Source organism: Phoca vitulina, unplaced genomic scaffold (genome assembly GCF_004348235.1).
Source record: "Phoca vitulina isolate PV1807 unplaced genomic scaffold, GSC_HSeal_1.0 scaffold5, whole genome shotgun sequence".
Lineage (NCBI taxonomy): Eukaryota > Metazoa > Chordata > Mammalia > Carnivora > Phocidae > Phoca > Phoca vitulina.
In genome coordinates, this window is record NW_022589708.1 from 10,829,794 (window position 1) to 10,845,257 (window position 15,464).

General features: G+C 40.8%; 1 protein-coding gene and 1 pseudogene across 3 annotated transcripts in view; one reads left to right on the top strand and one right to left on the bottom strand.

The window, feature by feature from the left end:
• Nucleotides 1–15,464, bottom strand: part of PCCA (propionyl-CoA carboxylase subunit alpha) — a 417,324-nt gene that overhangs the window by 56,612 nt on the left and 345,248 nt on the right. For all 3 annotated transcript variants that reach the window (XM_032402683.1, XM_032402681.1, XM_032402682.1), the window contains one exon: nt 11,021–11,074. In XM_032402683.1, coding sequence (XP_032258574.1) covers nt 11,021–11,074 — 54 coding nt within the window. The remainder of the gene's footprint in view (nt 1–11,020; nt 11,075–15,464) is intronic.
• On the top strand, nt 11,308–12,323 carry LOC116631504 (annotated as a pseudogene).

Below are 15,464 nucleotides of genomic sequence, written 5' to 3' on the forward strand. Positions count from 1 at the left end.
CTCTGGATCCGGGCCTTTCCTCTCCTTCACCGTCCCATCACCGTGGGCAATCTCAGCCACCGCCGGCCTCAGATCTCACCTCTGCATGTTGACCAAGCGCCAAGTTACATGCTTGCCCTTCATCCTTTCCCTCATTTCAGGACTCGAAATGTCCCTGACATCAGAGATGTCTCCCTGGCATTTCAAACTTAAAACCGTCAAAAATCCAACTCTACCTATCCCACCTTTTCTCTGGTATAATTCTTCTCCTCTTCCTGTTTTTCTCCCTGGAGTAATTGTATCAGTTATCACATCTGGAAATCTCAGAACCATCTTCAGCTCTGCCTAATACATATAACTGGACGCTGGGTCCTCAAGGAGGCTCTCAAATGCACCCTCTTCTTCATTTGCTCCCACAAGTTTTCTTTAAAATCAGCACAAAACCAACCTAACCCTCTCTTCTTTCAAAGACTTCAAAGTCTAGAGAATAGTGTCCCATCTCTGCCTCATCTAGCTCCCGCCATTCTAGCTTCACCTGCCGTACAGACCTTGGCCGCGGGCCTGCCACCCTCACCAGGCAACTTGCTCTTCCTTAAATATCTGGGTACCCGCAAGCCTCCGTACCTTCATCTATTCTATTTCCTTTGCTTGCTCTCCTATCATCACAGAGCATAGCTTCTGGACATACGGTCTCAGTTTTTGTAAAGCTTATAGATCTATGATTTCCTCCGCTACTCCATCAGTTATGTACAGGCACTTACCATGTACTCATGATACCGGTTTGTCTGTGTTTACCCGGAGCCAGCATACTGCTTAAGGGCAGAGACCAAATCCCATTCATCCAGTACACTTCCTAGCACATAGTACACGCAGGATGTGATTTCTTTAAAAGTTTTGTGCAAAATGCATCACGCAATGGGATATTAATAACTGCACTTTCATATTATATACAGCATGCCAATTTCCAAAGGCTAGAAAAGTAAAACTTAGTTACCTCCCAAAGGTTTGTTCTTGGGTTGGTTACATGGTACACAGAACACATGTTACCACAAAAACAATGTTCAAGAGTAAGATTGCATTTAAAGCCCATTTTCTAAAATCTTATTTTAGTGACATTTTAGCTGAAACTTTTGCATATGTGGGGAAAAGGCAAGATAGAATGCTAGAGAATTACTTTTTCTTAGTATTGTAAAAGGTATCTAAACAACAGAGAGACTTGGGGGGCACATGGGTGGCTCAGTGGGTTAAGGGTGGGACTCTTGATTTCAGCTCAGGTCATGATCTCAGCCCCAAGTCAAGCTCTGTGCTGGGCGTGGAGCCTGCTAAAGATTATTCCTCTCCTTCTGCCCCTCCCCCGCCTTTGTCTCTCCCGCTCTTAAAAAAAAAAAAAAAGGAGAAAAAAAGAAAAAAGAACAGAGACTGACTCATCAACCCTCCACAGAACGTCTGCTCTGTGGCCTCCATCTGATTCCTATGGCTGGACAGGAAAAGGATCAGGAATAAAGAGAACGTGACCCAGTGGGGATAGAGCCCTGTGTGGGTGGGGTGGAAGTGGCCCTCTGCTGAAGGCTCTGGGGTTGATGCCAGACGCTGGCCATCTTCCCCCAGTTTTCCCCATCCAAGGAAATCCGGAGCGGTGCAGCTGGGCGGGGTGAGCAAAGCCCCTGGGGGCAATTCAGTCAAGGGGCAGGCACGAGTGGAAAGTCTAAGCCAGTAGCAATTGAGGTGGCTGCAAAGGCAGGCTGGGACACGGGCAAACACGCCAGAAACCCCAATAAGTCATCACTCACTCCCAAAACTCCACAAATACATATTAAGAGAAAGGGATGGGCTACAGAAGGGAGAAAGGGCACATGGAGATCACAGGAGCCAGACACGATGTAAAAGGAGGGGCTGCTTCAGAATTCGTAAGGTATACAAGACTGAACAAATTCCCTGTAAGTTTATTTTTGGAAGACGATAATAACCCCAAACTGGATGACATCATTTACTTCTCAAGAGTACTCAGAAAAACAATAACAAACACAGTTCTTTTCATTTTCCGATTATTTGGAGTTCAAACAAATGGGAGTTTACTCTATCAAAATTCAATATCCATATGTGAGTTTTCAAAAGAATGAGAACTTCTTGATGATGTTTCTACATCTATAAATATGAATAATGCAGATTTTGGATCCTATGATATCAGATGACAAGATACAGCCTAAGCTTCAGCTCTTGCTAATTAAACGAATCAATTAAGAGACTCCAGTTGCAACTGTGTAGCTGCTGTTCTATAGTAGCAAGAACAACCCCACGGGGAGGTCTTTTACTACATTAAAATGCTGTCCTCCACAACTCCATCTGATATTATTAGAAACAGTTATTTGTGTCTTGCTGTCATATTAGCAGCAAAGGCAAATTATGGAAATATGCAGACCAGAATGGTCCCAGTATGAGATCAGGTTGGGTTTTCAGCCTCCAAGGGAACAATTGCTGAAATTCCAAAGTTCCCCAAAGTTCTTTAATGGAACTGATAAATCTATCAGCACAGCATCCATTTAGAAACTAGGTAAGGGTCACATATTTACATACCTTCCTGCTAAGCTGATACAATTCAACTAGATGAATTATCATATTAAGTTTACCCTCCTGAGTTAAACTGATGGAGTTCAAAATTGTTTTCGATGGTTGTCATTAATCGCTGTTACTTCGTAAACGCTTACTTTGAAATCTAATTGTGCTAGCGTATCAAGGGTCATATTAATAGCATTCTTAATGGTAAATCTTTGTAAAACATGTTTATTCTACTGATATTATCACTCAAGCTTTCAAGGCTAATAATAAAGTATATTTATTATCAATAAAAACTTAATTTAAAATGTACAATTTGAGATTTAAATTAGCTTTAAGAACTTCAGCATGATTTGGTTTCATTAAGATCTCTGGCTAAGCTTCAAAAACATATAATTTGATAGTTCCTCAAGAGTCCTTGGGTAAATGCCAATAGTGCAGCTATGAAGAAGCTGTTTATTGTACTCTAAGCTTATTTTTGCTTTGGGGCAATATGCACTGTTTTCACAAGAAAAAAAAATCAGTCTTGGTGGGATACATTTGACTTAATATTATAGTATTAAAAAAAAATAATGGTACTTTAAAAATTAAACAATGATTACAAAACAAAACTTTGGAATAAAATGGTAACTTCTGCATTAAAAGCAGTAAGAAAATATTCATCCTTATTGTAAAGCATAGTTCAAGTAAGTACTTCTGGTTAAGTAGAACACTGGACCTCTTCCATTTCTTTGTGAGCTTATACTCTCTGATGTGCACAAACTCACAGCTTCTCCAAAAACACGCACACAAAACAAAACTCAGAAGACTTACAACTTGAAATAGGCACATATACCTTGGAAAAATTCTGGGATATGCAGCTTACCAACTATATCGGTATATATGGTGTATATTATGGATTATATGTTTGTATCCCTCACCTAAGCTCTAACAATCCCCAATATAATGTTATGTGGATGCGGGTCCTTTGGGAGGTGGTTAGGTTTAGATGAGGTCAAGAGAGTGGGGCCCTCACAATGGGATTAGTGCCCTATAAAAGAGAAGAAAGATGAACCACTATATTGTACACCCGAAACTAATCTAACACTGTATGTTAATTAACTGGAATTAAAATGAAAACTTTAAAAAAAGATAAAAAAAGAGAAGAAAGACCAGCACTCTCTGCCATGTGAGGATACAGCTATCGGGTGGGTACTTGCAAGCCCGGGAGAGGGCCCTCACCAGGACCCGAATCCGCTGGCACCTCGATCCTGAACTTATCAGCCTCCAGAACTGTTAGAAATAAATGTCTGCTGTTTAAACCACCCACTCTATGGTATTTTGTCATAGCGGCCTGAACTAAAATAGTTGTCCTTAGCAGTTACGGCAATAACTGGATCACACAGTAAAGTGATTTGTTCTTAAGGCACTCTGATGGTGAACAGCTTCACTTGAAAGTCAGAGAGACCTGATTTTGCATCCAGTTGTTAGTACAGAATAGTCACTTAAACTGCCTAGGGCTCACTTTGTCTTCTGAAGATAGGCATACCCTTCATCGGCGTTCCTGCATGTTTGACGGTAACAGGTAAGAAAATCCTTGGGAAAATAAATGGCAGTACTCAAGTCAGGTATTAATAAGGAATGATGCTCTGTTTATAAAATATACTTTTAGGTAAATTGCCTGAGTTAGTTTTCAACCCTTCATACATGTCAAATACACTTTCATGCCTATCTATGTAGAGTGTATACTGGGTTGAACGCTGCCATCCAAAAATTCATGCCCAGCTGATATTTCAGAATGTGACCTCATTTGTAAAGAGGGTCTTTGCAAATGTAATTAGCTAAGAAGAGGTCTTACTATATAAGGGTGGGCCCTAAATCCAACGACTGGTGTGCTTAGGTTTCTGTGACTGAATATACACAGACCTGGGGAAGAAAACCATGTGAGGACAGAAGCAGAGATTGGAATGATGCAGCTACAAGCCAAGAAACAGCAACTACTGCCCCAACCACAGAAGCTGGGAGAGAGGCATGAAACCGATTCTCTGGAGAGCCTCCAGAAGGAGCCAACCCTGCCCACTCCCTGATTTCAGATTTCTCACCTCCTAAACTCTTAGAACACAATTCTGTTGTTTGAAGCTACCTGGTTTGTGGTAATTTGTTGTGACAACCCTAGGAAACAAATACAGTCCTATATCCTACATATTGGGATGGTAATGAAATTGATAGATACTAAAGATTAAAATTTGTACGTACATTCAAGTCAAATATGCTCTTCTGAATCATAGAGGCACAAATCTCATCTCAGTGCCTTCTACTAATTCAGAGGAGTTTGCTTTTCATTATATAAAAATACTACTTAACAATTTTTTAAAAGATTTCATTTATTTATTTGAGAGAGAGAGAGAGAGAGCATGAGCAGTGAGGAGGGGCTGAGGGAGAAGCAGGTTCCCTGCTGAGCAGGGAGCTTGACATGGGACTCGATCCCAGGACCCTGAGATCATGACCTGATGGGTGTTAGGATAAGCTAGGTTGGGCTTCAGAAGTAACACTGAAATCTCAGTCCACGGAAGGTTAGGGGGACAATGCCCAAGCTCCAACCTTCCCCAGGGACCCATGCTCTAGGGACTCAACAACCAGGCATGTAGTTCCCCAAGTGGACATGGTAGGGACCTAGAGAGCTCACACCTCCTCTTGGCTGTCCTTGACCAGAAGTGAAGACATCACAGTAAGGAGACAATTCTCCATGGGTCTCTCATGCTTCTCTTCTACTTCTTGTGAGCAAAGCACTGACTGTCCTTTGTTCTAGACTATTTTTTCAAGGCTGTTTGCTATACAAAGACAGAGACAGTGTCTCCCTCGCAACAAAGGGAAGGCATGCTCACTGCCCATACAGAGGCTCGGGGTTCTCTGAACTAAACTCAGGCTCCTCTACAGTAACACGACCCACTGTGTGAGCAGGTGTCCTTCTGCCCTCTTCACACCACCCTGTGGGAAATGGAGCTCAGGGAAATGGTGCAAAACTAATGATATGTTGGCTACTGCTATTGCTGTAATAAACCATCCTTCATCTCTGACCCTGGAGTCTTGTCCCTTCTACCAGCATCCATGACTATAGCGGGTTAATTTGTCAGCTTCAAGTAGGGTAAAATCTCAGACCCTCCATGGTTCTTGATAGTCACTTCCGTTCACAGCTCCTCGTCAGAACTAGTCATGTTGTCCAACCCAATCCTCCATGCCTTATTAAAAATGTAAATGACATAAAGAGACTAAACTCATGCATGTAGACAGCCTCACTCCACAGAAAGAGGGGCAGAAGGCTTGAAGAGGTACTTTACAGAGGAGCAGACTTAATGGTCAATAAACATAAATGGCCAATAAATGCAGAAAAATATGTTCTACTTCCTTAATGATCAGGATGTTAATTAAAACCACAATGAGGACACTACTGACACTGGCAAAAATGAACAAGTCTGATAATATCAGGTACTGGTGAGAATGTGGAACAAAGTGAATGCATTCACTGCACACTCAATGCAGATCACCCCTAACGCAACTACGGCACACGTGCAATCAGGATACGTGTGCTCATGTGCATAAATGCTTAGAGCAGCATGGAGCTAGAGAAAAGACACCAGAGACCACCCAGGGGGCCATCAACAGTAGAGGTGGACCTCACAAACAGCACGGAGCCAAATAACCAAGTCATACACAATTACAGAATATAATCCCATGCATGTCAAGCTTAAAAGCATGCAAAGCTTAACTGCTTAATATTTAAGGATGCATTTACGTGGAAAAATTATAAAGAAAAGGAATGATAAAAATTAGGAAGAAGTTCTCTGTGCAGGGAGAAAGGATGTCTGATAGATAGGATTGAGAAAGAATACACAGTAAACCGCAGAGGTAATGATGACTTTTGTGTTTTTTTAGAAAACCTCTGGTGGGTATACAGGTCTTTGTTTTATCATTACTCTTTATAACTGACAAATATTTTATAAACGTTATTTTACACATATTACAAATATGTAAGGCATATTTATAACATTTTCTATAGTATTTAATACTTATATATCCAGCAATATCTAATTTTAATAATGAGATTTATTTTATTGGGAAATAACAAAATGGTAGTTTTTTAAAGTTCGAAGTGTGTCAAAAACGAATTAAATTACTTATTTTGAAGTCTGTACCTTCTCTGAATTGAAATAACATTTTTGAACTTTATCGATGCAACAGAAGTCCTTCTTAGTCTAAAATTAAATTCTTCTTTGAACATTGAATGTCATGTTTAACAATATTCAAAAGCCAACTTGTATGGAAAATTCTACAAGTATTCTCACAGACAAAGTGTATTTGGGAAGTCTTACCTTTACATATGACCTGCTAGTGCTCTCCCTGACTGCAAGCTTTGGAAACTGAATCTGCTTTAGAAAAGTAGGATTGAAGCAGCACACACTAGCTAGAAATTACTCTGCATCTGTCCTAACAGTCCCACTATCTCAAAACCTTTTCTTTCTCTCTTCCATACTGATCTATTATGGCTAGGAGTACACACAGAAAAATGCATTGTAACAAACCACAGTGGCCATCCCAACTGCTGTGATGCAGACTTTTAAAGTACTTGGAAATGACTCTAGACAGTGACACTCCTTCTCCGTATAAACTGTCTAACAGTGTGGACAAATCTTTGGGATTTGTCAGCAAGTCACCTATGTTGGGGAGGGGGGCGGTATCAGCTCCATAAACAGGTCCACTTTTTGTGGCTGTTTAGGGGTGGTGTGTGTGTGTGTGTGTGTGTGTGTGTGTGTGTGTTTCCTACCATATTTTAGGGGCCTGAGGTGGACAAAAAGAAAAAGCAGAGAAATCGGAGCCCCCTTGTTTGCTCTGCCCACCAACCAGCTGTGAACCCTTGGGCGAAACAAGCTGTCTTTTCTGAGGAAGACGGACTCATTGCTAAGGCCCCTATGCTTTTCCTTTTCCCTGTTTGTTTCTGCATTTGCTTTCTTTTTCTTTTTCTTTTTTAAGTCTAATCCTTGGGTCCCACGCTTGCCAATGTCATTAATTCGCTCGACAAGCATTCACTGAGTGCCCACGGGACCCAAGGCCCTGCTCTGGGTGCTGGGTGAGAACAGTGGACACAACAGGCAAGAGCCCTGTGCTCACAGACCTTAGTTCATTCAAGTGGGAAAGACGGACAATAAACAAGTTTTAAAAAAGTAAAATATGTCAAACATGAAAGTATGTCAAACAGTGATAACTGCTGAAGAGAAAGAACAAAGCAGAGGAAAGGTGGTCAAACTTTTAAACGGGGTGACCAGGAAGCCGCCCCTGAGGTGGAGGCTGTCATGTAAAGGCCTGAAGAAAGTGCAGGAAACTTCTGTGCAGGTGTCTGGGGCAGACAGTCCTGGCAGAGGAAAGGCAGATGAGGAGCTCCTGAGGTGTGTGCCCAACACGTCTGAAGAAGAGTAACAAGGCCAATGACTTGACTGACACTTTTAAAGGATCACGCTAACCGTTAAACGAACGGCAGGCTAAGGAGCAGGAGCAGAGGTGGGAAGACCGGCTGCTGCTGTCATTCAGGCAAGAGACGAAGGCTCTGGTCAGGCTGGCGGCAGTGGAAGTGGTAGGAGAGAGGACGCAAGGAGAGCACAAGGTTTTAGCTGGCGCAGCCATTTTCCAAGATAGGAAAAAACTGCGAGAGAAACGCTTTGTTTTGTTTGAGGGTTTTGCCTATGGAGAACTCAGTTTTCAATACATGAAGCCAGTGAACTCGGTTAGAATCCAAGGAGAGATTAAGTGCAGACACAGAAGTACCCATGACTCACTGTTGCATGAAAAGATCTGTAATTCTATTTCTGGAAGAACACAGGTACGCCACGTTCTTCTGGGCTTTGCTTCAGTGTGTGTTGCAGATACAGGGTTTTTTGTTTTTTTTTTTTACAGACTGGAGTTTGTGGCAACCCTGCATCGAGTGAATCTATCGGCGCCATTTTTCCAACAGCATTTGCTCATTTCCTGTCTCTGTGTCACATTTTGGTAATTCTTACAGTATTTCAAACTTTTACATTATGACTGTATTTTATTATTACTGTATCATTGTGACCTGTGATCAGTGATTCTAACTCACTGAAAGCTCAGATGATGATTAGCATTTTATAGCAATACAGTATTTTTATTTTTTTAATAGTTTATTTATTTGTTTTTAGTAATCTCTACACCCAGGGTGGAGCTCCAACTCACAACCCTGAAATTGAGTCACATGCTCTTCTGATTGAGCCAGACAGGCGCCCCTAGCTATCCAGTATTTTTAAATTAAGGTATATGCATTGTTTTTTAGACATAATGCTTTGCATACTTAAAAGACTACACTGTAGTGTAAACCTAACTTTTATATGCACTGGGAAACCAAAAAATTCGTTTGACTCACTTTACTGCAACACAGGCTCTCTTGCCCTGGTCTGGAACCAAACCCACAATATCTCCAAGGTGTGCCCGCATATCAATAATAATGTAAATGCCTCTAGGGGATGGGATGTGTATACTTCTGTGATGGTGAATTTTATGTGTCAATTTGGCTAGGCCACAGTATCCAGATTTTTGGCCAAATATTATTCTAGATGTTTGTATAAAGGCATTTTTCAGACTAACATTCAAATCAGTAGAGCTTGGGTAAAGCAAATTACCCCCCATAATCTGGGTGGGCATAATTCAATCAAATGAAGAAAAAGGACTGACCTCCCAAGCAAGAAGGAATACTGCAAGTACATGGTCTTTGGACTTGAACTCCAACTATTTCCTGGTCTACTGTGCAGATTTTGGACTCCCCCCGTACTCCAACACTCAATCCTGCTGGTTCTCTTTCTTTGGAGAACCCTAATACAATTTCTTAGGACATGCACTGAAGTAATATTTAAAATTTTAAATTAAAAAAAAAAAGCAAGGAATAACTTATTCATCAGAAAAACAAAAATAACTATAAATCTCAGGTGCAACACTTAAAATTTATGTGACATTAGTCAAGTGCCTATGCATGTACTACCATATACACTGCAATATGTAAACTTTACTGTGCCTTTATACATATGAAACTATAAGTGCACATATTGTGCTTCCTACCTCAATGGCTACAAAATCACTACTCTTTTGATCCAAGCCACAGGCCTCTCCTCTGATATTCTCAATAAACTCACAGAGCAAACAGAAATACCCAGTGTGAACTCACAATCTGAACAAGGTACCCAAAAAACATGAACAGACATTTCACAGATTATAAATGATACCTAGTAAATGAATACATGGAGAAATGTTCATGACACAGAGAAATGCTAATTAAAACAATAAGGTACCTTATTGTTTGATCATACCTCACTGGCATGATCATTATGACCATTACTTTTACATTAATGGAAAAATAATAACTGTAAAGTAAAGATCTTTTCACCAGATAAAGAAATAATTTTAAAAATTGTAACTACTACTAGTGAGAGTGCAAAGTAGTGTTCTAAAACGTGATGAAGGGCATTTGAAAGAGATATGAAGTAACTGGTAACATATACTAAGCCATAAAATTATTCATGGTTTTCATTCCACTTAGAATGAAATATATCTTACACATTTTTAAAAATATCCATGTTTGAAAATAATTCAAAACATCAAAAAAGCAAAACCCATGAAGTTGTTCACTAGAACACCATTCATAATGGCAAAAATGAGGGATAACTTAAATACCTAACAACTGGGATTCATGGATAAGAAAATATGTCACATCTACTCATCAGAATGTTAAACACAGCTCCATTAAAATGATGCTGATAAATATTTTCTAGCAATATGGAAAATGATTAATAGGATCTTACGTGAAAAAAAAAATCAAGATACAAAACTATGACTCAGTTTCCTTAGAAATGTGTACTCGAAAGGACCTAATAGAGAAAGTTATAAGGAAAACTGACAGGAAAAAAAAAAAAAATCAAGGTCACTATGTTCAAAAGCATCTTAAATAATGTTTCTTATTTTTATTAAAAAAACAGGCAGAAAAAAAGGCACTTAAAATATTCAACAAAGTGCAAATAATTTTTTATTTTTTTAAGATTTATTTATTTATTTATTTGAGAGAAAGAGAGAGCACAAGCAGGGGTAGCATCAGGCAGAGGGAGAGTGAGAAGCAGGCTCCCCGCTGAACAAGGAGCCCAATGCGGGGCTCGATCCCAGGACCTTGGGATCATGACCTAAGCTGAAGGCAGAGGCTTAACGACTGAGCCACCCAGGCGCCCCAAGTGCAAATAATTTAAAAAATTATTTTCTCTCTAATAGGGAATAGCTAAAATTATTCTATCATGGAAACTTCTCGAACACATTAAAGAAGGCATTTCTTATACAAAGATATCTCATTTAATAGCAAAACAAAACCATGATGAAGACAAGTTCAAATACATAGGCTAAAGCTAGTTGAACACTTTCTTCTCTATTAAGTGAATATACAAAATAATAATCATTTCACACTTACCACTGTACCAAGAAACTGAATGCTCATGTTTCCACCTGCTTCTCGAGAAAGACACTGGAAAAAAAAAAAAGAAGTATAGAATGAATTCACATCCACACAAAAATGTGTACCTAAGTGTTCGTAGCAGCATTATTCCTAATAGCCAAATAACCTAAATGTCCACCAACTGGTACATGGATAAACAAAATATGATATATTCATACAATGGACTATTCGGCCATAAAAAGAATGCAGTACTGACACATGCAACAACAGAAGGCCGTCACAAAGGACCACATATTATATGACTCCATTGAACATGAAATGTCCAGAACGTGCAAATCCAGAGATAGGAAGTAGATTAGCACAGTTTGGCGGTTCTCCACAGAAGACCCGCAACTGCTCTAGGGACTTCCTGGTCCTCACACTTCCTGGGCTAGTACAGGTTGCCTAAGAACACACCAAATGTCACATCTTTTCATTAGCATAGATTATACCACCTGTCAAGGAAAGGACTGAAAGAATTTTTTGATTCCCTAAGAAATTGGGGGGCGGGGGAGTGAAACTTGGAGCTTCATGGACCTGTCAACAATTAGGAACGAAAGTAATGAAGATACACAGAAACTCTGGCTGTCCTACTGAAAAAAGAAACATGCTCCTAAATCTACAGCAGGGTGTCAAGAGGCAAAGATTGCCAAAAATGCTAAGTCTGGAACAGTAAGAAAGGGTAGCAAATTCTACGGATGCATTAGATGAAGTTGTCCAGGAAAGAGACGATGCCCTAAGGCTTCTTCAGACTGCTCAAGAAAAAGCTAGACCTCATGCTTGGATAAGAGGCATCTTTGGAAGAATCATCTGGCACAAGTTCAAGAAGTGGCTATGCCTTGGTACCTAAGGAACAGATACAATAAGAAATGATTCTTTGCCATGCCTCACATGGGGCATTTTGTCAGACTGAGACTGGAGAAGTAAGCCCACATTAAAGCCACTAAGTCTAGAGGGAAACAGTAAGAAAAATTTCTTCAGAAAGAGTTTCCACATCTTTCTGAAGCCCAGAAGTCAAGTCCTATCTAATAAGTTTGAACTCCTAACTTACCATTTTATTCTTCTTGGATAATAGTCTATATACAAAAGTAAATATATGTTAAGTGGCTTCATAAAGAACTCGTGTTTTCAGTTGAATGACAACCAACTTATTGATTGGTCGAAGTGTTATATGCCATGCTAATTCTGGGAGTGGTCGTGCTTTTACCAAACTTTGAAAAAAACCAGGTATAAAGCACAGATCAAATTCCTTTTATGAGGCCAACATAGGCATGTGAGCCCTCTGTGGCCGGAATTGTTTGTGTGCTGTGGCGCACACAGGGTAAGGTCGGGAACGCCCAGGCCTGAGAGGGGGAAAAGTCTCCCTCGCCTTGTTGTGTGCCTATGCCTCAGGCATCCGGTCAGCTGAGAAATGGCTCATGATGTTTTGAGTAATCTTGGGCACATTGTTCCTTGTGACGCCCACCGAGGAGAGTGGCTTCGTGTGCGGGGATGTGATGATCAGATAACATCCTGCTTCAAATGTATATGCGGGGTGTTGTCTAATCTCAGCATTCCTGCATAGGATTTGATTCTATCTCTATGTAGTTTCGGGGAATGGGTCATGAAGTACCTTTGCACAAGAGCTGATCAGAGAATGAGATTTACTTAAGATATGTAATTATTCCGGTGCAACCGGAGTTGATTTGTTTTTGTCCTCTCTTGCGTAAAGAAGTATCGGGATATCTTAATGCTTACATTGTCAATCAGTAACAATATATTTTGATTGTAAAGAGTATATAAGATGTCAAGAAATAAACGGCAGTATGCAGTTGCAAGTGCTGCCTTTGCTCTGCATCCCCTGTGTCCTGGTGATTTCGCGACCCTTACCCAGGGACCCCAACGCACTAGACGTTGACAATTGGCGCCCGAACAGGGGCCCTGAAGGACGTTCAGGAAGGGTGAGTAATTTAATACAATACAGGGTCATGGGACAAGAAACCTCTACTCCTTATGTTCGAATGCTGAAGCATTCACTTGCTGTCTATGGCATTACTGTCGCTTCTACTGATATTGAGATGTGTTTGAAAGTGGTTCGAGACTGGAATCCTTGGTTTCCCGAGGAGGGCTCCCTGGAGGTGGATAATTGGCGGCGGGTCCGCCATAATGTAGAAAAGGCCATGAGGCAGGGGGAAAAGATTCCTGTACGATTTTGGTCCATCTGGTCGATTATATTTACAGTGTTAAGAGCAATGGAGGATGATCGCACGGTTGAGAATTTTCAGAAGGAAGTGGCTCCTTCGATACAGGACCTTCCCCTTGATACAGATGAGAAAAAGGCAATAGAAAAGGATGCCTTTAAGCTTGCACTGCCTCGCGAACCTAATGAGTGCGATAGCGATGAATCGAAACTGAAAGTAACGTCGGATCCCGAGACCGAGCACTTATGGAAGGTTTTTCAGCGGGTCATGACTATGGCGGGGGAATCTAAGAAAAAGCCTTCCGCTCCGCCTTTGCCGCCCGCGCTAGCCTTTTCTCCCAAAAATCCTTTTCTTTCTGCTGCTTTAGCTGAGCTTGATGCGTTAAAGGATAATGACGATGAGAGTGAGGCTGACAGACCTATCTTTGCCTTTCCGGTTATTAGGCCTCCCCCGGTCCAGGGAGTAGCACAAGCACCATATTATGAAGGTATTTCAATAGATGATATTGGTCGCTTGAAAAAGGCAGTGACTCTATATGGACCGCAATCACATTATGTCAAAGAGCTACTTCTAGGTATAGCTCGACATTATAATAATTTTGCTCCAGAAGATTGGAGAGTCCTTTGTAGAGCTCTCTTAAAGGAGCCTGAATATCTGCAATGGCAGATGTGGTTCTCCGAGCTCTGTATGGATCAGGCTCGTCAGAACGCTTTAAGTAACAATCCTCGGGTCCAGGCTATAACTTATCAAATGTTGGCGGGAATAGGTCAATATTCTGATATTGCTGCTCAAGTTATTACCCCTGAAGAAATCCATGATCAATTACGGGAAATTAGTTTAGAAGCTTGGGATCGTATTCACCCAAAAGGAGAACATTATGGATCTTGGACTAAGGTTATTCAAAAGACTAACGAGCCTTATGTCGAGTTCTTATCACGATTAAAATTAACCTTGGAGAGAACTGTCATAGGAGAAGAAGCTAGACAGCAGCTGTTAAAACTGCTGGCATATGAAAATGCTAATGAGGATTGTAAGAGAATTATATTGCCTATTAAAGATACAGGAGATATTAATGCTTTCATGAAGGCCTGTAAGGATGTTACATCAGAGAGTAGAAAGATGCAGCTGTTTGCTGAAACAATGGCCACTACCTGGCATTCCTTGCAATCTAAACAACTCGAGAGCATGAAATGTTTTGGTTGCGGTCAATTAGGGCATTTGAAAAGGAACTGTAAAGAAAAGAAACCTGACAAAGGGCGTGGACCTGGAATTTGTCCACGATGTAAGAAGGGAAAACATTGGGCTCGAGAATGTCGCACTAAATTAAATACAAGTTTTGCAGAAAAGCCGCAGGGAAACTCGATTTCGGGCCCTACCCCGGGCCCAGGACAAATGAACAGGGGAAACCAACCATATTCTCCCTTAGCCCAGCTACCCAACACAGTGCCGCAGTGGACATACCAGCCATAAGGCCATTTACTTTAAAAGGAGGGGATAGACCTCAGAAAATTCCTACTGGAATTTATGGACCCTTACCAATTGGCACTTTTGCTCTATTAACAGGTCGCTCTGGTTTGACATCAAAAGGAGTGACTGTTCACTTAGGTATAATTGATGCTGATTACAGAGGAGAAATTCAAGTTCTTATGTCTTCCCTAGTCGATGTGTCCTTTGAAGCAGGAGAACGAATTGCCCAGTTATTGTTATTACCTTATCTCCCCATAGGTCAGACTACCGCTGTCAGGCATGGAGGGTTTGGCAGCACGAATCCAAAATGTGTTTTTTGGGCCACACAAATAACTCGTATGCAGCCCTTGATGACAGTTAAATTGAATACGAAAGATATTACTGTCTTGTTGGATACAGGGTCAGATATCACTATTATCAAAACTGCTGATTGGCCTGAAAATATCCCCTATAATGAGATTCCTTGTCAGATAAAAGGAGTTGGCAAGGCACCTGTCCGAAGTATTGGCTTAGCCACTCAATTTGTAACATTTACCTCCCAGGATGGGCAACTGGCCGTGTTAAAACCATATATTTTAGATGTCCCTTTAAATATTTTAGGCCGTGATGTTTTAGAACAGTGGGGAGCTCACCTGGAATTTTGATTATAGATGGAACCTATTAAAATATTATGGAAATCCGAAGATCCCTTGTGGATTGAACAATGGCCATTAACTAAGGAAAAATTGGCTGCTGCACACCAATTGGTAAGAGAGCAATTACAAAAACAACAT